The sequence below is a fragment of the Neovison vison genome, chromosome 2 (genome assembly GCF_020171115.1).
Source record: "Neovison vison isolate M4711 chromosome 2, ASM_NN_V1, whole genome shotgun sequence".
Lineage (NCBI taxonomy): Eukaryota > Metazoa > Chordata > Mammalia > Carnivora > Mustelidae > Neogale > Neogale vison.
The window spans coordinates 4,921,196-4,945,182 of NC_058092.1; the positions used below are offsets into that span (position 1 = coordinate 4,921,196).

Genomic DNA, 23,987 nt, shown 5'->3' on the forward strand with positions numbered 1-23,987 from the left:
GGGAAAGGTAGGGCCTCCCTTGAGGGAGATCCGGAGTGCTGGGAAGGAAGGAGCTAGGGCCTCTGGAATGATCCAAGCAGGGAAGAGAAGAGGCTATGAGAAGAGATCACAGAAGGACTTGCAGAGAGGAGGGGGGCAGGGCTGGTGAAGAGCGGGGAGCCCACGGGAGCTGTGGTCTGAGCTAAAGGGACAGTCAGCGGAGTGATGTTTCACTGCCCTCGTGGAGTGTGAGGCGGCCCGGGCTGGCCCGCAGGCTGTGAGAGCCCAGCCAGAGCGAAGCTGCCCGAGGTGACGCTGGACCAGGAGGCTTTGCCTGGACTGGAGGGTTTGTCCTAAGATCCCTCACGAGGTGGAAGGAGTTTCCTGACCTCTGGACTGAAAGGCACAGACCACCCACCAGATGCCGGAGGAGCCCAGGGGAAGGTGGGGCACGCAGGACTTGGCCCCCAGCAAGGACTCCACCGTCCTCACAGCTGACGCTCGTGTTAGAGGAGTCTTGCCCTCGGTTTGATCTTTTCTTCCAGGAAGGTCTGTGGTCACCTCCTAAGTGCTGAAACACTCATTTTGCTGTGCTTAGTCATGGCCAGGGCCGGAGGGACCGAGGCTTGGCAGTGCCACCTGTGAGGAGCCCCACTGGGGTGGGTCTGGGCCTTGACTCGAGCAGACATCGGCAGGCACGGAGGGGCGCGGATGGAGCTCCTGGCTCCTGCGGGAGGCGCCGCCGCCCAGCCCCACCCCGGACACACAGACAGATGGGCCTTCCTTCCCTCGGTCGGGCTAGCACACCGGCGATCACAAGAGCCGCTTTCAGCTCCAAACACTTTCCAATTCAATGCGTCTTCCACCCACCAGCCCACCTTGCTGTCGGCAAGAGTTAAGTTTTAATGAGAAAAGAATTTCTCTCTGGAATATTGAGTATAATTAAAATTCTGCCGTGAAAAAAAAAAAGAAAGAAAGAAAGAAAAAAGCCCAGCAAACATGGAGAGAGTACTAGAGGAAGTGAAAATGTTAAAACGCAACCCCCGTTTTCCTCTCCCTACGACATGGATTATTAAGTCAGGTTTGAGAAAGTTCCTATTAAATATTTAAATATTGCATTAAATATTCATCATCTCAAAAATTGCTTCCTAACCGATCCTTAGGTAAATATAACAATATTTGATCACAAAAGCTGCACAGGCTGACAGGCTCCGAGAGGGTGAGAATCTGCCTGTGGCTCGGCTCCCACGGGGCACAGGGAATCCCGCTCACGGGAGGAGTCCGGGAGGGCAGGACGGAGGCCAGGGGCAGTGACAGTGCAGAGGGGCCGCTGGGGGCTGAGCCTGCGTGGGGGGTGTCTCTCCTCCAGGGGTGTCTCTCCCCCAAGGGGCACCTCTAGCAGGACTCTCTGTGGGGCCAGCGCCCACTGCAGACCTCAAGGTCCCTCCTGAGGCTGCATGAGGGGTGTCCCCCAGCGTTCTCCCAGACTGTGCCTGTGGCCCCGCCAGTCCTTGTCCTTGCGTGGGCTTGAAGCTCCGTAGAGAACTCCGCTCTCAAGAAAGGCAGTCAACACTGGCTGTGTGTGGATGGCTGGGTGCCAGCTGGAGGGAGGGGGACACCTAGCCAGGCGGAGTGTGGGGCCATGGGCGTCTGTGCGGAACAGCGAGGCCAGGTGGGGGCTGCGGAGCCCAGGTGGCGAGGGGCCACACGGCTGGCTCACTGTTCCCTTGTGGCACCTCCCCTGAAGACCTCAGACCTGGCGGCCTCCAGCCCTCTCCCTGCCCTGTTCTGGACTTCTCTCAGCAGGGCTCCAACCTCAAGGCCACAGAGGCCTTGCTGCAGGCCAGCCACGCCAAGGCTCCCATCCTCCTCCCGGTCTTCATCCCCACCCTCATAACTCTCCAGGATATTTTACGCACACAAATGGAAAAGAGTTCCAAGGTAGAGAAGTGAAATATTTCCCATAATGGCCAGTGACCTATTGTGAATAGTGATCCCACCACGGCCTGTCTGGGCACCTTGGGTGGGAGGCCGCAGGGGTGGGCCAGAGGCTCAGGGCAGCCACCGAAAGCCACTGCGGAGTGGGAAGGGTGCTGGCTGACACATTTTTAGGGAAGACGGCAGAAGCCGACCCCGGGCGTGTGGGGCGTGCTGTGGACAAGTCACAGAGCTGATGAGGTATTGGGATGCTGGCCTGGCCCCCTTCCTCAGGGTGGGCCCGGGGTTTCCTAACCTGAAACGGTACTCAGTGAGGGGAGGGGTGCCGGGACACCCCGGCATTTTCTGAGATGAGGCTCCTGACTCTCATCTCATCCCGTGGCACCAGGAGAGACTGAGTACCTCTTGTAGGAACCAACAGGGATGTGGCCAGAGTGCCCCAAGGACAGGTGGAGCCACTGCCTAGCTCTGTGGCCCTGAACCCACCTTCATGTCCACGGCCCGAGGGTCTGCTCCCAGAAGACAGGCCCAAGTCAATGCTGTTCCTTCTCTCAAAGCTGCTCCCTGGTGAGAAGGGCCTTAGCTTGGCGGTAAAATGGAACAGCGGGTCTGGGTTCTAGTTCTGACCCTGCAGTCACACACCTTAAGGCCCACGTGGGGAGATAAGAGTCTCCAGTCCAGAGCAGATGCAGCCTGCTCAGGGCCAAGGGCATCGGCTTCAAGGTCACCATCCAGCTGGCCCCAGGTCGGAATTCTTGTTGAACTTGGAGGAGTCTTGGCCTCTGTAAGGCTTGGGGTCCTCTTCTTCTGAGTGGGAGTGCTAATTCCTACCCTGAAGGGTGGTTGCGGGGACAGACGGAGGATGTGTGCCCTGTAGCCAGCATGCCGGGACTCATCGGCCGGACACATGCAAAAGTCCAGGGAGAGGCCCCGGGTAGCCGAGCTCCACCCAGAAGACAGCAAGTGTGGCTCCGAGGGGTTTCTGTTCATCAGCCGCAGCAGGAGGGAAAGCAGAGCCTCGAGGTCTCAGCCCACCTCCAGTGTGAAGGGGTGAGGAGGGGAGGGAAGGCGCTGTGGCGCTCGCTGGCCTTGTAAACGGCACAGATGCAGAACTGGAGACAGGTGGGATTGAATTATCCGCAGGTGCCCGCGGCTGCAAGCCTGCCGCTTCCTCGCTCTGCCTGCAAGATTCAACACCGCCCCTCGCAGGTTAGCAGCATATTGGATTCCAACGAGTCATATTTTAACGCTGCCGAATAGTTGCAGGCGACAGAAAACCTGTTTCTTTCCCATTTTATACATCCAGGAAATTTGTACCACATGCAGCCTGCATGTCATTACACACTTTAAAATATTGCATTCTTTCTTTCCGGGACCTGCAGATCCATCACAAGGCAGATAAAATGCAGGGCTGTGGACGAGAGAGCCCTCCAACGGGGCCCAGGGAAAGCAGCTCAGTGCAGGGGGCCTGCTGCTCCCCATTAGGAATCCCGCCCCCTGCGTGCATCCCCGGGAGGCTCACATCCTGGAGGCTGCCGGACAATCTGTTATTTCCCCAGGGAGCCTGGGGACCGCTTGCTCGGGAAAAGCAGGTGTAATTACAGAGGCCCAGGCCGGGCGATGCTTTAATGGATGTAGGGTCCACTGCTCGACCTAAGTACACATGTGAACCCTGAGACCACCCTCCACCCTGCCTCTCACTGTGCTTAGGCTTCCAGTCCAGGGAGACCCGGCCTCCCACCCGCCCCGGTAAAGTGCGGAACCAGCCTCCGCTCCAGTGAAGAGCCAGTTGCGTTCCCGATCGCCCCCGCAGAGCACACCTCTCAGAACCTCTAAGGGGTGGGTCTTGGAAAGAGGGTTTCCAGGGTTCAGATCTCAGCAGGCAGAGCAGCTGCCGTTGCCTAGATGGCCAGAGTGGCTCAGCCCCTGGGTCCCGCCATCATGGGACCTCCTCTCCCCTCCCCCTCCCCGGAACATCAGCTGACACCCTCCAAGCCTGGAAGCCTCTGCTGGCTCGCTCTGCCAAAGGGGGTCCGCTCTGCAGATACAGAGACGGGTAGGCTCCATCCCTATTGGAAACTCAGGCTTTGTCTCTCCTGAGCAACCTTTCCTCCGGTCCTCGGCCTAACTAGCTTTTCTAGAACATTCAGTGCCAGGACTGGGGAGATGTAGAGGAACATGGGGCCAAACCACCTTGCAGGTATCTGCCCCATGACAGGCGCTCGGCAAGTGTATGCCAGCGGAGAAGGTGGGGTGCAGACAGGCCTCGGTGTCCTGGGTCCTTTCGAGTTCCCGAAGCCGAGGCGGTGTCTGTAGGGACTGGGTGCAGTCGGGTCCCTGACCTTTGTTTGCGCCTGGGCCACAGGTTTGCTTTGTTTTTTAATTGAGGTGAAGTTCACCTAACATAAAATTAACCCATTTAAAGTGAACACTTCCGCAGAATCTAGAACATTCACAAGGCTGTGCAACTGTCACCTCTATCTCGTTCCAGAGCATTTCCGTCCCCCACGAGGAGACCCCCCTTCTCTCCCTGCCCCTGCTAAAGCTGCTTTCTGGCTGTATGCGTTTGCCTTCTCTGAGGCTTTCCCTCCACTCAGTCTTTTCAGGGTTCCCTGCACGCCGTGGGGTGCGCCGGCGCTGCGTTCCTTCTTGGGGCCGAGCACCGTTCTGTCGTGTGGCTCTGCCCCATTTTGTTTACCCACCGCGGGGAACGGCCCCGCGGGCCGCTTGGTCTTTGTGAAGAGCTGGGCGGTGAGCGCGGGTGCGCCTGCGGGTCTGCATGGCTGCTTGGAGTTCTCTGGCAGCCGCAGGGTCATGCGGTAATTCCGGGTTGAACCTCTGGAGGGATGCGTCACCGCTTCTCTACAAGGGTCAGAAGGGATTTGCCAATAGCCTCCCTGGCTCCAGGAAACAAAGGGTCCGCACCATTCAGGGGACTAAAGCGGGTGGGGGGCACTGCATGTGTCGGAGAGCAAGGAGAGTGAGTGGGAGCTCGCACTCCAGCCTGGGGGCAGCGTCTCGGATGGAGAAGGGGTGTCCCCACTGAGGGGTGGGGACACCATCCTCCCGTTCCAAGAGGAACGTGTACCTGGGGAACCTGAGGAAGACCTCCTGTGCTCCAGTCACAGAAAACGTGCTGTCACCGAACCCTTACTCGATCGAACAAACCTGCAAGACCTGGGTGGTCAGAGCCCCCCCCTACTAAGGACATTGACATTCAAGGAGGACAAACGCCCCCACCCCCCAGGCCTTCCCAGTCCTCTGCACACTCTAAGAAATGCTTGTGAGCGTCCAGCCAAGGTCAGGCTCCCGTGCCCACACCCTACTGCCAGGGGTGAATCAGGAAGGTCAGGGAGGAGCCTAGGCCCCCCCACTCCCCCCTTCTCCAGCGGTGCCCGGGAGGACAGAAGCCTCCATCTGAGAGCCCCGGGGCCCCTCCAGGACATTCCCTCCTCCCCCTGGTCTCCCACGAGGGTCAGCGTTCCTCATCAGCCTGTGTTCAAAGGAAGGAGGGCTCCCGCCCAAGGTCGTGGAGCGGTCCTCCGGGACACCACAGGTACCGCCTTGTGTGGCCCACACTCTTCAAGGCTCACCCCGTCAGTGTCATTATTGTTATTATTTCCATTCTACAGATGAGGAAATCGAAGCTCAGGGCACAAAGTGACTGAGGTTCTGAATGGCTGCCGAGTGCCCCCAGGGCCTCGGGGGTGTCGCACGTGCTCAGGCACTTGGAGGCACCGAGAATAGGCCCTCCACAGTGTTCCCAGCACATTCGTTTTTCGGAGAAGGGTCATGGCTCAGGACTTCCCGAGGGACCCTAAGCATCGGGTTCAGACCCTGCTCAGTACCGCCCTTGGGTTCCCAGGACAAGCAGACTTGCCGCCCATGCTGGCGCCTCCCTTGAGCTGGAACAGGCCTGTCGGCGTAATCCCATTTGGCTGCGTCTCTGACACAGGCCCCGGAGTGATCACGGGAGGCCAGGGGTGTGCCCTTCCCCCGAGGGCTCTTCCCTGATGCCCCGTCTCTTTTCAGTGATGTTTTTGTGAACTTGAGAAAAAATCGGGAAAAGGCTGATTCCCTCTGTCCAGCCCATTAATTCTGCATGCTCAGGCCCAAATTAACCTTGGCAAGGCTTCGAGAGGAGAGAGTAATTCTAACCTTAAAAATCTGCTGATTAAAGCTGGTTTCAGGAATTCGATTCTACTTAATGTCCTGGCACAGAGCCCAGCCTCCCATTAGCATGACCACAGACTCGGGCCCTGGCATTTCCCTCCAGCTCCTTAATAAACAAAACCCCATTGCCTGGTTGAAGCAAGAATCCCTTTCCCGGACTCCCCTGTCGCCCGTAGCCATGTGTTGCCCAGCGCCACGGGCACCAGGATGGTGTGTGCCCGTGGGTGGGTGTGAGTCACCGGGGACTGGGACCATGGGATGGGTCAGGAGTCAGGAGAGGGAACAGCTACCTGGAACGGACGCTGAAAACCCCCACACCGAAGGACACAGCCGCTGGCCCCGTATAGAGGCTCAACGTCCCCTATTAGCAATCACTTCGGCTACAACCTGCAAAGCCACATTAAGACGGGTCAGCCTCAACGGGCCATCCGGCAAGGGGAACACTAGACCGAGAGTTGCTTGTGGGAGTCCATCTTCCTCACCAGAGTCCTCAGGACAGGGGTGCCCAGTACGCAGCAGGGGGCCCCGCAGCAGGGGGCCCCACAGCTGGTAGTGGAAGAGGGGAGGGAGGGAGGCTGCCGCCACACAGCACTTTCTAGAGCGGTTCCGGCTGCTGGCAGGGCACCAAGAAATAGGGCTCAGCAATATGCTTTGATGAGAGAAAGGAAATTCCACGTTATTTATTTATTATTTATGCCCAGTACTTTTAGGAAGTGTTCGAAATAGAAACAGCCCAGATATATAGATATAGATATAGATATGGAAATGGGCTCAAAGAACAAGAACGTGAGTGCGGGAAGGGAGCTGAGTCAGAGCACGTGTGCATGTACCTAGAGAGACGAGGCAGAGAGACAGAGTAGGGGAGGGAGAGAGGGTAGTGTCCCCTTCAGCAGGATAGTGTCCCCTCCGGCAGTCCTTGGTGGCCTGTGGGGGACCAGGTGCCAGGAGGGGTGTCTGAGACACGGGAACGCTCCAGGAGGGCTGGTACCCACAGCTGTTTGGTGAGGGCAGGGGATGGACAGGAGCCCACACCCACCTGGCTGAGGGTCCCAAGGGTGGGCAAGGGGTAGGTATGGGCGGCCAGGTGCCTGGGCTGGTCCCCTAAGCCCCTCTGCTTGGCCACGGAGTCCAAAGCAGAGCCCTCGGGCCCACCAGGAGGACCCCAGAGCGGAGCCTCCCACCCCCCTTCTGTGCTGGAGAGCCATGGCTCAGATCACCTCCTTCCCTAAATCTTAATTTATCTCATTATCAATTTTTAGCTCTTACTCCATTTTATACCCACTAATTTATTAATCCTGGAACCCCCCCAAAACAGTAAAGTTGAAGCTCCAGGGATTTTATTTATATCTTTAAACATTATTTTTATGCCTTTTTATCTAAAAATTCATTTAATCTTTATTGCCCCTCTCACTCATGGCGCAGCTAGGCGGAGGCAGCCCCGTTCAGATGTGCTGTCCCAAGGATGCTCAGTCTCTCCCTGGGGGAGGCACCCTGGTGAGCAGAGGTGGGGGCGGGGCACGGGGGTGCCAGCATGAGGCCGGGACCCATCGGCCGTGTTGCTCTGCTCTGGTTCCCGGAAGAGGTGGTGCGGAGGGGGCTTCTCGGAATTCATGCTGTCCCCTCACCCCTCCTGCTCATTTTCCCCTTCAGGTCCCTTTACCAGAGACCTAAAGGGCCCGTGGGCTAGAAAGATGATCTAGAATTTTCTGTGGAGATGTTGGGAGCCTCCCTTCCCATCATCCACCCATAGCATCTCTGAGAATTTCGCTCTACTCCTCACCCAGACCCAGGGACTCTGAGGTCTGGGGAGGGAGACGGTTGGCTCCTCCTCCTGCCCCCAGACCCCCCACCTGGAGGGTCTCTTTGGCTCTCTCTCCTTGCCCAGTGTGCTGCTGCCCCTGCATGCCCCTCCACTGAGCTCCTGCTGATGCCGGTGCCCAGGGGCACTCCCGTCCCCAGGGTCTGGGGGTCCACAGAGCTGCCTGCAAGACGATGGGGCGGGGTCCACACATGCCCCAAGCCTGCCAAGCACTGCCCCATTCTGACCCCCTCTTTTGCACACTGCCTGTCTTGGGGACAGGGCAGGAAGCCACCAGCCTTACAAAATCTGCTGTCCCATCCCTTTCTGTCTGCCCGTTGATTCCTCCAGCTCTGGGGATCCGAGCTCGGCAGCCAAACTGGGCCACCTAGTCCCCTGTGTTCCTCTGGCCATGCACCAAAACTTTGGCCCATGAGATGGGGGTGAAATCCCAGGATTCAGATTTGAACTCTAACACGTCCGTATGACCTTGGGCGAGGAGTTGGTATCTCTGAGCCCCAGCTCCCAGGTCTGCAGAGAAGGCACATCCCAGCCTCTTCCAGAGTAATGGAGAGGCCTCTGGACTCTTCCCCTCCCCCAGGTCACCTATAGCACAAAGCATAGGAGACTCTCTATGAGTTGGCAGAAAGACCGATTTAATGTCCCCGGAGAGTCGGCTGCCAGGATCCCATGCCTGGAGGTAGCCAGTCTCAGGGAGGAAGAGTTCGAGGCCGTGGAGAATGAATCTTTGGAAGACCGCCCACCTCTGCCCAGAGGGTCCCCCCTTACCAGAGAAGGTACAGGGCTAAGGGGTTTTCTCCAAGGAAGGGTCTGGTCCCACTGGGCGACCTAAGCATGACCATGACTGGGACCTGCCTGTGTGACTCACCGGCACCCAGGTCGGGGGGCCCAGCCAGCCCCCTTGCTTCCCGGCCTCAGTCCTTTGCGGTGGTGGGGCCTCGGCCACACTGGGAGAGGCCGTTGTTGCCTATCTTAGGAGAGAGGCCAGGATGGAGATGGGGTCAATGATGATCTAATATTCCAGATTTCTCCTGTCACCCAACCTGGAGGCCAAACCAGACTGCAATCCATTTAGCTCAAACTAATTTTAAAGCAATTCACTATTTAACAAGTTCTGAGGCCCAGTGCTTTTGCAGGCAGCATGCGAATTGAATCATTTGGTCTAATCTTAGATTAATACAACCCAAAACCTTCAGTGAGGACCGTCCTGGGAGCAGCCTGGGCTTTCACCCCTTTGTCTTTGACGCAGGCAGGCCCAGCAGAAGGCCTGACCCTCAGCCATTGGCATGGACCCTGAGAGAAGCTGCCAGGGCCTGGCCTGCCGGGCAGGGTCAAGCAAGCAGAGGCCAGAGTCCCCCTCTGCCTCTTCCCAGCCACGTGACCTTGGACAAACTGCTAGCCTGCCCAGCCTCGGCCTTCCCCAGGTGTCTCCCCGTGGGACAACATAGAGCTAGAGACGAGGGACAGGACAGCGTCCATGTCACTACCACCACCAACCCCTCCCCCGCAAGTGCCTTCACAAGAGACCTTCTAGTGCCTTCTGGGATCTGCTCCAGCTTTCAGGGCACCAGGAAAGCTGCAGACTGCGTACCTCGCAGTAACTGCTGCTGGTCTGGCGAGATCTGGAAGGTACGGGAGGGTTTTCCCTTCACCTGCTCCTTGGAGAGCACCTGCTTGTCCCAGGATGTCCAAGATTTGGCAGCAAAGAAACTGTGTTTACCCCTCCTGAGAGCCCTACAGCTCTGCCTGCTCAGGGGCCTTCCTGCTCCCTTGAGAGTCCCAGGGCCGCTGGCTCACAGCCCAGGCAGGCAAGACATTTCAGTGCCTCTGGAGTCCCACTGGCAGGATGGGACTCTGGCTAGCCACCCAGCTGCAATGAGAGAAAGGAAAGTACCAGGAAGACACGCAGCAACGAGAGACAGAGGCAGAGGGAGGGAGGGAGAGCCGATGGGGTCAGATCCCAAGTTCTCCTCCTGCCTCTGCGCTTGTGCCTCGAATTTTCAAAGCTCCACAGTCCTTCCAGGAAACCTGCTTCGACAGGCAGAGTCCGGGCCAGTGCAGCAGGGCAGAGCCGTGAGAGTCACAGGGCCTTAGCTTCCGCGCAAGGCCATCTGCCGACCGCTCATCACGGGTCCCGCGGGGGAGATGGCAGAACAGCCTGCGGTTGGCAGACTCGGCCACCCATCCCCCTGCTTCTCTTGTCCACTGCCCTAGCCTTCTCCTCCAGGATCCCCAGCTACTGCGACTCACCCTTTCCGATTCATCACAAATGTCACCTCCTCTTCGGGGACCTGGCTGGCCGTCAGAGTGAGACATCCTCTTCCCTCCCCCACCCCCGGCCTCCGTCACACTCGCTCCTGGGCCACCTGGTGCTTAGCATCAGGCCCATTTTGATCTGTTTTTGTTGGTTTGCTTGTCCCTCTCTCCATAGGGGAGACTAAGGGACCATGGAGGCCCTGGGCTCAGGACAGGCACAGGGTCAACAGCGGGAAATTCCAGCTCCCCACCCTTCTCTTACAGCTGAGACAAGGCCCAGCCTGGCCCGGGTGCCCTTCTTGGAGGGCCTGGCTGTCACTCCATCCGCCCGGGCATGGCCTCCCACCTGCCCCAGCCGGAATATCCTGAACAAATGGCTGCTTGAGCCTTCGTCACTTCAGAGCAGGATTAAATCGTCATCTTCTGGGTGGATTCCCCCCTCCCTTCTCTCCTCTCTTTGTCTTCTGTCTCCTTCATACCATGACACGTTTTCAAAACTCTTCATCTTAGTCATGTGAACATCAGATTCAAGTGTGTGAGATAAACCAGGCACCTGAAAATCTATTTTCACTCTGACGGTCGTTGTGCAGACCGTCCCCTCCCCAGTGGGAGGGAGGTGGGGCCCGGCCACTGGGGGAGCCCAGGGGCTGCCGACACAAGCCTAACCCAGCTCTTGGGATTCTAAGCCGCTGTGTGCCATAAACACCCCAGTCTGAGGACTGAGCAGGTGTGGCACTTACATTCGAGAAGGATCTCAGTGGGGGAGAGTCAGGGTGTGAGCTTTTCTGTGGTGGCTCGGGGACCCTGGGAGGCACTTGCAGATGGGTTCAAGCCGGCCTGGGGCGAATGGCACGTACCCACCTGCAGACATTCCAACTCCCCAAAGTGGAGCCAACATCCAAAAGTCCCAAGCCCCATGTGCCATCTTCCCCCAAACCTTGGTTCCCCCAGATCCCAGCCACTGGGGTCTTGGGCTCCAAGAGTCTCGGCCAGACGTCTCAGCACTGGATCTCCACGCTTGTTCTCTAGAGCTGCAGGGTCGAGCGGAGCGCTCTGTGATGACGGGACATTCCATACCATCTCACGTGGTAGCCACTAACCACGTGTGGCCGTTGAGCCCTTGAAGTGAGGCTAGTGGCTGGGGAGGTGAAGTTTCAACGTTATTTCCTTCTACTGAATTCAAATTTGAATTTGAATTTGATCAGTCACACAAGGCTCGTGGCTGTCATGTGGGGTACCGCCGCTCTAGAGGGGCCTGGCGAGCAAAGCTGGGGACCCATGGAGTAGGATGCTGGGCTCACACTTCCCCAGAGAGGGAGGTCAACAGCAAACCTTGGCTTTGGGGTTTCCCTGCCTCTTGTGGGAGGAGGTCCAGAAACAGAATGAAATGTTTGCTCTAGGGAAGAAATTCCACTGGCAGCCAAGGCCGCAGAGCTGTGCTGCTCCTCTGAGAGACAGGGCCGACGCCCCTGTAGGTCCCCAATACTGAGCTTTCAGCTTTCCGGACCTTACCTCACTGAACTCTGCTTAGTTAATAAGAAGGTGCCTGGCAGGCGCAGGAAGCCATGTTTTCTTTCACTGGGGGGTCTTCCACCAGAGCCAGGAAGTGCTCTGGTCCAAGCCCCGTGCCGGAGAGTCGACTAATCTCCTATGAGGCATTTAGGGTGACACACCAACGTACTGAGGCCCAGAAAACAAGTAACAACAGCTGAGTCCAGTTTTAGAGACACCCAAGTTCTGTGCAAGCTGCCGTGGACAGTGGAGGGAGACGGGACTGGCCTGTCCTCTCCTGGGTCGTGTGGCTTTGGTACGTGCCCAGGCTCTTCCTTTCCATCTAGGTCTCCGCTGCCCCCTCCGTGCCCTGCTTAGATAGTCCCAGCACGCGGACTCAGTTTATTGAGCACCTGCTGTGTGGAAATCACTGTGTGGAATTTTACAAAAGACGATGCAGTTCACGTTCCTCCCAGTCTGGCGGGGGTGGGGGGCAAGAGTTAGCAAACGGGGCCACAGGCCAGAGGTGGCCTACCACCAGTTTTTACATTTTATAATGGGTGGAGGGGAATTAAAATGAAGAATAACATTCATGACATGTGAAATCACGCACAAATTCAAATTACAATATCCGTGATTAAGGTTTTGTGGGGTTGGGGTTAGGGTTAGGGTTATATAATAACCTATAAAGGCTGGACTGAGCAGCTGTAACAGCGACCGTCTGACTCACGGGCCAAGAATATTTTCTCTTTGGCCCTTTACGGAAAGTGCCAGCTCTCTGATGCAGGGGACAGGCCCGCGGACAACAGTCGTGGCGTGTATCACACTTGGGGCAGAACCCACACCTCATGGCTGCCCAGGATCCTGGGAGTCCTTTTCCTGGGACGCCTTCCACGGGCCTGGTCAGGAGGCGCTTCCCGGGGGAGGGAGAACCTACAGGCTCTCAGGCTGGGAGGCGTTGGCACAGGCAGTGGGACGGCAGGAGGGGGAGTGAGGGAATGAGAGGCGCGAGGTCAGGCTGAGGACGGTGCATCCATGTTCTGGAGCCTCAGCAGAGAGTGGAGGGGACCACAGAGGCTTGAGCTTTTCCTGGAGGAGGGGAGGAGGGGGAGGGAAGAATGGAATCAGCAGGTCACACAAAGCCACTGAGAGCTGGACAGAAAGGAGAGGCGTCCCACACTGTCCCAGTGCCCCGACCACCAAAGCTTTGCTCAGCACCCAGAGGTGCTCCCCTCTTTCACCTACTGAGGCCATTGGGTGTCGAGGCCTGTCGTACTGTCTGGCATGTAGGGGGGCTCCCAGCACCTGAGTGCGTTGGGGTGAAATCCATTGGAGAAGATTTGCAGCCAGTGTGCCCTTGCTTTATAGGAAGCGTGTATTTTGAATTAAAGGGAGTTCCTGTTTCCTATTGGTGTCCCTGTAAATTCATCTTTCCTTTTTATTTAAGAAGGGGAAAAAAGCCCTGTAGTGTCAGAAAAGCAATTTTGAGTATTTAAGAGAAAAATTCGTCCCTGCTCAACTGTCACATTCAAGGGAAGCCGTCAGACCTTAATTCCGCAAATATAACGAATTTGAAAGTTGTTTCCAGCTAGGGGTGAAGTTCTCTTGAGTTTCCTATAAATAGCTAGTTGCTTTCTCTTTTTCTCTCGCTGCATGCACACATAAACAAGGGGCTCCCAGCACACTTTCCTGCACAGCCCCCCAACACCTGTCCACACACACCTCACGCTGACACACGCATGCACATGCACACCACACACACACACACACACACACACACACAGCTCTAGCCACCTTCTCTGGGAAGTGATTCTCCCTCCAACCCCGTCATGGCCCCCAAACGGAAAACTCAACCCACAGAGGCCCAAGGGGAGCCTCAGGCCTGATCAAAAAGCACCAAGAATTTGTCAAACACAGATCAGTACAGACCAACTTGATTGCTTTTTTGATTAGTAGGAGGGGAAGGAATGGGTTTGAAGGGCTGTCTCGTGAAACCGTGTGCAGTTAGTCCCCAGGGGGATTGGGGAGGACATTGTCATGGACAAAGAGCTGCAGAGCGAGGACACGGGCACAAAGGGACCTGGCGAGAGAGTCTGGGATCAGGGCTGTGGGGCTGGCTGGGGAGGTGTGCCGTCAACGGAAGTGGGGAGGGCCAGGGTGTGGGGGCCCAGGGCGAGCCAGGCCAGTCATGAGCTGAGTACCGTCAAGCTCTCCCCTGCTCTGTGTACCTGAAGGCTTGGCTCTGTGCTGGAGAAGCCAGCCTGGACGGACACCCCATCCTGGGCTTCTCTGTTGCCTCCCAACACCGTCCCTGTCCCCGATTGTTGCTTCCAACCCCGCCAGAGCACCAGACCTCTGCACCTTACTCTACCCCGTGTCTCCACTTGGAGATCTTAGGAGCTCCTCAACCTCACCAAGTGGAAATGTGAAATCAGCCTGTCCCCCACCAGGCTGCTGCTCCCCTGGGGTCTCCTGTCTTGGGCATGGGACCACTTGTCCCCTGCCCTCACACACACACACACACACACACACTCACACACACACACACACACACACACTTGTCCGTGCAGCCAGGAGGCTGGGCAGACGCCCTTACACCCGGCAAGTGTGGTCACCCCTCCACACCTGTCCTGCTGCCTCTGCCATCCAGGGCCAGTGGGTCTCTGGGCTCACAGGGCTCGTCCAGGGTCCTCACCTTCTGCCACTCTGTCCCCAGACCACGCTGTGCCGCACTGAGCTGCCGAAATGCAGATCCGTTCTTGATTCCCAGAACAAAGTCAAGCTCCTTGTTGTGGCCCCCATAGCTGTTGTGACCGGACCTGACCTCCCGGACCTGGACCGTCCTCATGCCCTGCCTTGTCTGTTATACTCTAATCCCTCCCAATGTCCTCAACCCAGCATCTGTCTCTCCTGCTGTCCCCAGCTGCTTTTCCTGCTGCTGGACTGTCACTGCTTCCCCCACTCTTCCCTCAGCCAACTGTGCTCATCTTGAAGCTCCCAGCCCCTTGGCCCCCTCTCCCACTGCCCCTGCGATGCTCCCGGCACCCACTCGGGCATCAGCCCTTGACCCCCACAGCCACCCACGAGACAGGAGGAGGAAGGTGCCCTTTTCACAGCCTAGAAGGACAAGGACCCTCCCTCCCAGCAGGTCCCCACCCCAGGCAGGACCTGTTTCTCCAGAAGCCCCTCTTTGCTGACTCCAGCTCACCAAGGTGGGTTACTGGAAGTTTCCTTCCCCACAAGGACTGTCAACCAGCCACTCGACATGACTCAGAGTTCCCTGAAACTGAAGCTTAGCCCTGTAAGCACTAAATTTGGAGGCATTTTCCAGGATGTTTTTCTAGCATGTGGTTTAAAGACCTGGGCCTTCGGAATACCGCAAGCAAAAATGCAATATTTACTGACTCTGGGTCCTTTCCTGTGGAGACCAGCAGGACAGTTGCTGGCCATCTTCATTCAGGGGGTCTGGAGCCCCCTGCCTCCGGGAGCTCCCAGTCCTGGAAGTACAGCTAGGCAGGGAGCCAGGGGAGACCCGGCGTCATGGGGAGCTCATGCAGAGCTTAGCAACATGGGGAGGGGGTCAATGCCGTTGGGCTCCTGAGTCCTTGGGGCTCTCTGGGGGCTTTTCCTTCCTCCCTGGATGCTATTTGACATGGTTCACTCTCTCTCAGGGGCCTGCTTTCCTCTCCCCAGCCTTCAGATCGTGCTTCTCATCTGTGGAGACCAGAGACATCAGATCGCCAGGGTGGTTAGAGTCATATCTAAAAATAGAGTAGCTGGGTTCTGAGTGAGGCCCCGCGCGTTCCTCTGATTAAAATGCAGGAGCCTTGTTGTAGAAATGGTGACGTTTCCTTTTACCATCATCCTGCTTATTGGCTGGTATTGGGCAGTTCTGGACAGGGGAGGCTGCCCCTGGGTGCTAGGGTGGCTCAGGGGAGAGCAGGCGTGCACTGTCTCCTTCCTGTGGGCTCTCAGGAGAAGCACGAAGTAGGCTTTGGGTAAATTCCTGGTGGGTCCTCATGTGTGGTTCAAAGACACTACAGCCCAGCCCAGGCAGATCAGCAGTGAAGGGGGGTGGACGGGGTTGCCCATCAACCACGTTCTTTTCAAGTTCAAGAAAAGACAGTGGAAAGAGAGGGAGACAGGTGAAGGGGGGGGTGTCTGCAAACCCTCAAAAGGAATGAACAGTGGGAAAAAGCAGATGTGTAGCCTTTTATTTCAAAGAAACAGGAGAGAGTTCTTCTCTCAACAATTTACGTCTCTCTCCATTTGGCTCATTCCATGAGTAAGAGTAATGAAACTGCCCATGAGAATATGCAAATTCCAAAGGGAAAGAGCTGATTAACGTTGCAGGTGGGTTGCTCCTTTGTGGCAAACAAGTGCTCACAGGAAACGTCCAAACAGAGGTCTCCTTCGGCAAGGAGGAGTGAGTTATCAGAAATAAAAGTGAAAATGCAGTGTATTAAAAACCAGAAAAGTCAGGAAAGAATATTGGCTTCTTAATAATAAATACACTTTGTGGGCAAGAATTGCAAGAGAATCGTTTAAATTAATTTCCGCTTTGTTTGGTTGGTTTATACAGGGTTTAGTCCCAGCTGACAGCAATCTGTAAAAGTTCTAACATATTGGAAATCTGATTTTCTTACAGCCAGAATCCTATAGTCCAAACTGATTTCTCTTTCAACTCTGCTAATCAGACAGGCAGGGCTCAAACGGACTCCTAGTAGAACCAGATCGCACTCCGTCTTTTGGGGGGTGTTTTAAATACAGAGCTGCTGGCTGGTTCTCCCTGTAGCACCGGTGCCGGGGGGCAGGGGGTGGTGCTGTGCTGAAGTTCAAATGAGCGCTGAGAGGCCAAGCGGAGACCTCGCTCATCCTGGGCCCAGGAGGCTCCAGGGCCCTGCCTTCACTTTCTACCCCACCGATTCGGGAATCTGTGCTTTGGGAAGCCAGGGAAACTGCAGGAGATGGCAAGACAGTGTTCTGGTTTGGAATTCGAGGCCACAAAAGAAAAGGCATCATCCTGTTCCCCTGAGACTCTCAGAGCTGGGTTTTGAGAGGCACCTGAAGGGCCGTTCTCACCGGTCCCTGTTCCCCGCCTCTGCCTTCAGGCCTGTCCCCACAGTGTCCAGTGCTGTGTGCACCATACACCGGGAAGCTCCATGCAGCCGGGTCCAAGTGTCCCGTCCCACTGCCTGCCCCCGTCCCCGACGCACACACCCTCCTGATTCTCCAAAACCATCTGCCAAAGATGCAGCTTTAACCTTACAACAAACAGAAATGTGAATGAACAAACTAATTAAAAGCCAGCGAGTGGGGTGTGCACAAGGGGCCCCTCGGCCTCCGGAGGGCAGTCCTAGAAGCGCTGCCCCTACCCATTCCCCCATCAGCTTCAGAAGTTCCCCCAGCCAGGGTTGCCCGGCAGGACGCCCTGGACCAGGGAAGGTCTAGAGTGTGGCGTGGGTGGGTGCGTGCGTGGGTGCGTGGGTGCGTGCGTGGGTGCGTGGGTGCGTGCGTGGGTGCGTGCGTGGGTGCGTGCGTGTTTGGATCAATTCCAGATAGGTTCATTCTCTCCCCACACACCGAAGGGTCTTAGCCCAGGCTCTGTGAATGAACTCCAAGGGTAACTCCAAGCCCCTAAAATTATAGACAAAATGTATACGTAAGTGCATTGTCCTGGTGCCCGGGGTTTTCTGGGTCCTTACATGCCTCTAAGGGCCCCCCAAAAGGGAAACTTCCCGGCCGTCCATCGGTGTTGGCCCGCGAGTGCTTTTTAGATACAGACCCTGTCCCGGCCCCGGAACAGGCCCAGAGTCGCCCGCCCTCAGCCTCCCCGGGTGCCGGCAGCGTCCGTGGCCCTTTCTCGCTCCTTCTCTGTTGCGCCGTCTCTCTCCCTTCCTTCCCTCTTTCCAACTGAATTCTCGTTTTTCCTCTCTCCCTAGTGCTTGTACGGCTGCTATGTCCATTCCTCCATCATCCCCACCTTCCACCGGAGGTGCTACTGGCTCCTTCAGGTAGGTGGCTGGGACTGGGTTCTTCTTCCGTCTCCGGTGCCGGGGAATGTCTGCGGAGGGAGCTGCGCGGGGCGTGGGGCTCCTGCGTGCGGCGGCGGGGGGCCGGGGCGTCCGGCGAGTCTCCTCGGGGCGTCGGCGTGTGGTGCGGAGGCCAGGTGTGTGGCCAGCCCGGTGCGCCGTCGGTGCCAGGACGGGGAGAAGCCTGGGGGGGGCAGTCCTTCCTGCCCCAGGAGAACAAAGCCCCACCAGGAGCTAACGGGGTGTCCTCTTGATGAGGACAGAAAGGAGGCCGAGCCCTCTGCCCCTGACAGCAGAATGCCTGTGGGCCGAGAGCTGCATGTCCATTTCTTGGTGCGGGTCAGTCAGTCGTTGGCACTTGTGGAAGATCGGCTCTGGGGGCACGCCAGCGCCAGTCGGCTTGACCGGAATGGCTGTTGGGAGAGGAGGAGCCCGTGGCTCGGCAGGGAGGAGTCCAGGCATTGATTTGTGATGTGTGCCCTGCAGTGGGACGGAGAAGGGGCTAGAGAGCCCCCCTAGGGTGGCCCGGCTGCCAGCTCTGTGTCCGTGGTGCTCGCGCACAGCTTGGCTGAGTGGTCATCGGTGGTCATCCTGCTGAGGAGAGGTGCTCCCCTGTGAGCGGGAAGGTCTGAGGGATCCTTCAGTCGGGCTGGACCTGGGTCCTCTGCAAAGCTTGTCCTCTGATCCGCAGCTGCTCTCTGCGGGCCCCAGCCGCCAGGGGCCAGACCTGGGTGCCCCAGTTTCTTCCTCCTGCCTCTCCCCAGGCTTTGCTGCCTCTGACCTTGCCTGCTATGATTCCATTTTGTGCACCCACATCAAGGGCTCCGGGGCTGGAGGATCTCCCTGGCTTGGCAGTGCGGTTGGGAGGGGTCTGGCAGAGAGTAAACAGCCCCCAGTGCCCAGACGTGCATTCAGGGAGCAGGGGGCGCAGAGGGGCCCTCGGTCCCAGGGAAGGTGGCCTGGAAGGCATCTGCGGGGCCCAGAGCCATCTCGGTGTGGACACAGAGGCTCAGCCCAGCCCCTGCCTCCAAGCCCTTGCCCATCTCCCTCAGTTCCAGAAATAATTGTCTGTGGTTCAGCAAGTTCGTTAGCGGATGACGCCCGAGATTGTCCGAGGATGTGCTGATTTGCAAAGACCCGGCTTCCCTGACATCTTGCCCTGTTGTCAGTTTCCGGGGTTCGTCTCCCCGGGAGGCCGGCCTAGAAGGACCAGTTTCCTGATCACTCGGCCTCCCGTTCTGGGGAAAGGGCCCCCGCATGGTCATGGGATGGCACTTCTCGTCTTGTCAACACAAAAGGTTTTCTTTTTGACCTGGCTGCGGGGGTAGTGTGTGGGGCTCCCACCTTGCACGCAGGGATCCGGTGAAGTGGGAGCCTGTCCTTGTGTCCCTGGGGTCACACTCTGGCCGCCGAGTAATATTTTCACCCTGAGCAGCCTGCAGCCAAGTCTTCTCCTTCCTGGGCTTCCCAAGGCCCCAGGGCCCGGTTTGGCTGTTTTTCTTTATGGTTCCTGTCCCATAGAAACACCTCGTGGGCACACATTCCTGAGTCTGATTCCCAGCCTGCCCACTGCCCTCTTTTGCAGCAGTGCCCCAGCTGGCTTCCTGCCAGCCAGCTTCTCCTGCAGCCTCGCTCTCTGCTCTTCCGGGGGTGCTCTGTCCTCCAGGCCTGCCCTCCCACACCCACACCTCCGCCTGTCTCCTCCGATCCCATCACGGCCTGTGGCTCTCTGATCCCACTGAATTTTCTTTCCTCAAATCAGACACCGGCGGGTTGCCACAGGGTGTGCTCATTACCCCGCGCAGCTGGATTCCACTCACTCAGATTCTGCTCCTCTTGCCTGGTTTCTGGGGCCAGGAGAGAAGTGGGGGCCCCGGGGTGGGGTGCAGGTTGGCAGCTGTCCCAGCCCTCCCCTCCCCCGTGCTTTGGTCCTGGCCACTGTATGCTAGAGACACACCTGGGGTGATTCTCATCCCTCTGGGTCTGTTACTTCCAGCTGGCAGGGGACCCCTTCTCCCCAAAGGAAGTATCACAGGAACTGGTCGCTTAAGGGCAGACCTGGGCCCCTTTATTTTCTCTTCCCAGCCCCAGGGAGTTGTCAGTCCAGAGCATCGCCCCCCGTTTCTGTGAGCAGGTGACAAGAGGGGCGCATACAGAGGTGAGGGTTCCTGCCCCCCAGCCCAGGCTGGGCAGTAGCAGGTTGAGGAGCAAAGGCCAAAGCAATTAGCGGGGTGCCTATCCCCCATGCGCCGGACAGCCGCTGTGGCAGCCGGCATCGCTCAGAGGAATTTGTTCTAGTGCTAATGACAGCACCAGGTTAATGACAATGTGGCCAGGTTAATTTCTCTGATATTAAACAGGAAAGAAGCCACAAGACTCTGGCCCAGATGGAAATCGGCCCAAGTTTGTCTCTGACACCAATTACCAGGAAAACGGATTGGGCGCAGCGGGGAATAAGGGGGACAGGGGATGAAGGGGTCGGGACAGGGGCTGAGGCAGGAGCTCAGGGAGCAGGCCGCACCCACCCTGTCCCCAGGCTCCCAGGAAGCCAGCCTGGTCCCCTGAAGCCACCAGCTGCTGGCCACGCCCCTCAAGGCAAGAGGGGTGTGAGGGGCTAGGGGACAAGGGGAGCCTTCCTGAGAGGGAGCAGGGAGAGGGAGGAGGGCTTCTGGGTAAAGGAGAGTTTGTTCACGGGGCACTCCCACTGCCACACCCACTGCCCTGCCAACCCAGCAGCCAGCACAGCCTCTGGGATCCCAAACGGATACCGCTTGTCCCCAGGCCGCTTATCGCGCAGGGCCCTCTGACCGCGCAGACCTGGTTTTCCTCTGCAGCCCAACCGTGAGGCCCTTGACGGAGGGATCTGCACCCCTTGTCTCTCCATAGCCCAGCACAGAGCCTCAGCAGGCAGAGAGGGGCCGGCCACCCCAGGACCAGGCGTGAGAGAGCCTATGACCTGGGGCAGGAGGCCAGCAGAGGATCGGGGACAGGCGGGGGACAGGAGCCAACACAACACTGAAAAGTTTTGGAGTGACCCAGTTTTCCAGGGAGAGAGCTCCCCTGCCGCTCTCCACTGCTGGTAAATATTTTATGAAGATGTGAGCAGCGAGTCGAGTGAGGAGGCAGAGGGGAGGGGAGTGAAGCCCCACGGTTCATAAGGTCATTGTCATGACCCGTGTGCGCCGCACAGAGTCATCTGCCCAGCTGATGGGGCCTTTGGGGGATTTGCCCTGGGACTTGTCCCCGGGCTCCCGGGAAGCCAGCCTGGTCCCCTGAAGCCCTGGCTGCTGGCCAGGGTACCTGCCTCCTTTGTCACATCATGTCTCCCCAGCCTCCGTGTGTCACAGCTGCCAGGACCCCTCGGCTCCCCTGAGCTCAGCCGCTGCATTTCCTAGATAGACATGGAGGCCCAGAGAGGGCAAGGCCAGACCCAGGACCGCCCCGCTGGTCAGCTCTGGAGCTGGCTGGGGTCAGGACCCCGATCCTTTGCCTCTGCCTCCAGTGGCCTAAACTCGGTTACCCCTATAGTTGCGTGGCCCTGGGCCTGGCTGGGGGCCGGAGGACGGGTGGCCACTCTGGCCAGGGGGCCACTCCTGGGGTGAGCCGGGCAGCAGGCTCTCGGTCTCCATCCCTGCCGCCCGCAGACTCTCCTGTTTGGGATCTTCTCACGCTCAGGGAAGGGCCTTCCTGCCGCCTCCTGCATCCCCTTCTCGGGCCCCCACTTTCCATCCATTTGGGCAGTTCTGCCCGTCCACAACTGAAGGAGAACAGCCCCTTTCAGGCTAGACTTTGCAGCAGATTCTGTATGGTTCGTGTGGAAACTATTTCTGCTTCTAATGAGTGTTTTTCTTTGTGCCCTTGTCCTCTAAAATGCTTAATGAATGTGTTCTGTGCTCGAGTGGCACAGGGGGTGTGTCCCCGCGTGTCTGCCGCCACCATTCGGGGGGCTGTTGGGCTGCCGAGACCAGCGCACTGGGGCAGGGGTAGCAAGAAGCCCCTTCCCGGCCCACCCCGGCCGCAGGCACAGAGGCCTGTGGGCTCACAAGCACCGCTGTGCAAGCACAGGGACCCGGGGGCTTTGGGGGCTCCGGAATAGGGGGTCCCTAAATCACTGGAGAAGGACGGGTATCTGGGTTCCAAGGAGGAGCTGAGGTCTGGCTCTGCCCTGACGACCTGAGCATCTGAAGCTGTGACCACACGGGCACCGAGTCCTGGCCAGACAGTGCATGGGATCCTTACCGTAGAGCCCGTGTCAGCCGGGAGAAGACCAGGCTGTCTGGAGTCCCACAGTCACTGAGTCGGCAGAGGACACCCCTTGCCGCCCTGTCTCCCAGGGCCCCAGCGGCATCCTTTCCTATAGGGAGTGGCTACAGACGGCCGGCTTTGGGCACCCAGCCCCAGGTCTCAGGAGAGAGGAGGCAGCTTGGGGCCCTGAGGCCCACGCTCTCCGCTTCCTGCCTTGCCTTGAGCTCGGCCAGCCCTGCCCCTCCCCGTCGTGGCAGGTGCCGGGATGCCGTGCGCTCTGAGCGCCAGGCCACGGGGGCCCAGGTGGAGCCAGCCCAGAGGGCTGCACACGGGGGGCACCAGCTCCCGGGGAGCTAGCTCCTGGCGGCTCTGGCCCCACTAGAACCCCCAGCCCAGGAGCGAGGGAGGCCTCAGTCAAGGACTCTGTCTTCTAGGGGAGAAGGGAGACCCCCATTCCTGCTTGGGCAGAGCCTCAGGCTCTCCTCACAAGTGCTGTGAGAACCTGTTTCCCCACCTGCTTGGTAAGGCCCGCAGGCCGTGCTGAAGCCCGAAATCCCTTGGTCCGGTTCGGGGCCCAGAGATGGCATTGCTTCCGCAGGGCAGCGCCCCTCCTGCCTGGAGGAGGGGGCTGAAATGGCAGCCGGGGATGTGAGGTGGGAGCCAGCAGCCTCCGCAGGCTGACCCTGGGCTCTGCAGCTTCTCAGACAGGGCCCCAGAGAAACACACTTGCTCCGATGCTGGGGACAGTCCCAGGGAGCAGCTCCGGGTCTGCTTCTCCTCCAGACACAGGCCTCGACCCCATCGACCCCAGCATGTCTGCAGGGGCCCTGCCTGCCTTCGGCCCTCAGCCTCCTCACTCAGAGCAAGATCTGCGGGACCCCGAAGGGGGTGCCCTGAGACCAGGCATCCCCCGCCAGCAGGGGAGAGGACAGGGGGGCAAATGGGCCTCCTCAGCCAGCACCCGGACTGCCACACCCCTGTGGGTGTGTAGTGTGTCCCCACATGTGTCTATTTTTCTCCAACACACGCTCCCTGTGCTGCCTCTGCCTCCCCAGGAAGGGTCCTCAGAGCTCACTGCTGCCCCCGAAGAGTCCACATGGGGGCACGGTTGGGTCCGGGGGAGGCATTCTGCAGGGTCACGGAACATTTGCTCCTGTCCCCAGTGCGTCGCCCCCCTTGGCACCCCCACATGGCACGGAGTGGTAGAATGAGGACCACTGGCCCTCTGTTGGGGATGGTGTTTATTTCAACCCCTTGAAATAGTGGAGTTGTGTCCCCCAGGGAAGCCGCTGGTAGCCTCGTGCCTCTGCACAGTTCACCAAGCTCTCTGCGTCTCCGTTTCCTCCTCAGTGAACGGGGACAGTTAGTGTCACTGCGCAGGGCTGGCACTGAGAAATAGGAGAGGTACAGCCTGCTGCGTGGGCACACAGAGCCGGCTCCCGGCACACGGCAGGGGCCCAACGGGACAGCTCCGGGAGGGACCTGTGAGCCGGGATCCTGACACCCCCGAGAAAGCTTTGTGCAGGGGCTGGAGCCAGGGCCCCCTAGCACGTGAGCTGCTCAGGACCCGTTGACCAGGGGTGTCTCCTCCTGCGAGCCGCCCTCCCCTGCAGCAGGACACAGAAAGAGACACATTCCAGAATTGGTGGCCGAGTTGTCACTGTAAATGTCCCTTGCCCCCACCCCAAAAGACTTGAAATCTATCTGGGGAATGATCAACTCTTTCTGTAATTGGGACCCACGTGCCCTCCTACCCGACTCCCACTCACTCTTTCTGGAAGTGCGGCCCCGCCGAGGACCGTGTGCTGCAAGTGAGCCGGTCACAGAGGGGACCAGAAGCCCCGAGCAGGCACCTGCAGGAGCATAGCCACACTCAGCCCTCAGTCCTCAGGCTCGTCCTGGGGGTGGGGACATCTCCACCAGTAGTCCTAGCAGAGTAGGACTCCACCAGCAGGCCATCCCCACGAGGCAGGTGACAGTCCAGCAAAAGAGATCTCCTGCCTCCCTCCCTTGCCTCCCTCCCTCCTTCCCTTCCCCCTCGCCTCCTTCTCTCC

General features: G+C 58.5%; 1 protein-coding gene across 8 annotated transcripts in view; it reads left to right on the forward strand.

Annotated features, from left to right (window-relative positions):
- CAMTA1 (calmodulin binding transcription activator 1) overlaps positions 1 to 23,987 on the forward strand; it is an 817,260-nt gene that overhangs the window by 565,906 nt on the left and 227,367 nt on the right. For all 8 annotated transcript variants that reach the window (XM_044237054.1, XM_044237053.1, XM_044237057.1 and 5 more), the window contains one exon: positions 17,599 to 17,670. In XM_044237054.1, coding sequence (XP_044092989.1) covers positions 17,599 to 17,670 — 72 coding nt within the window. The remainder of the gene's footprint in view (positions 1 to 17,598; positions 17,671 to 23,987) is intronic.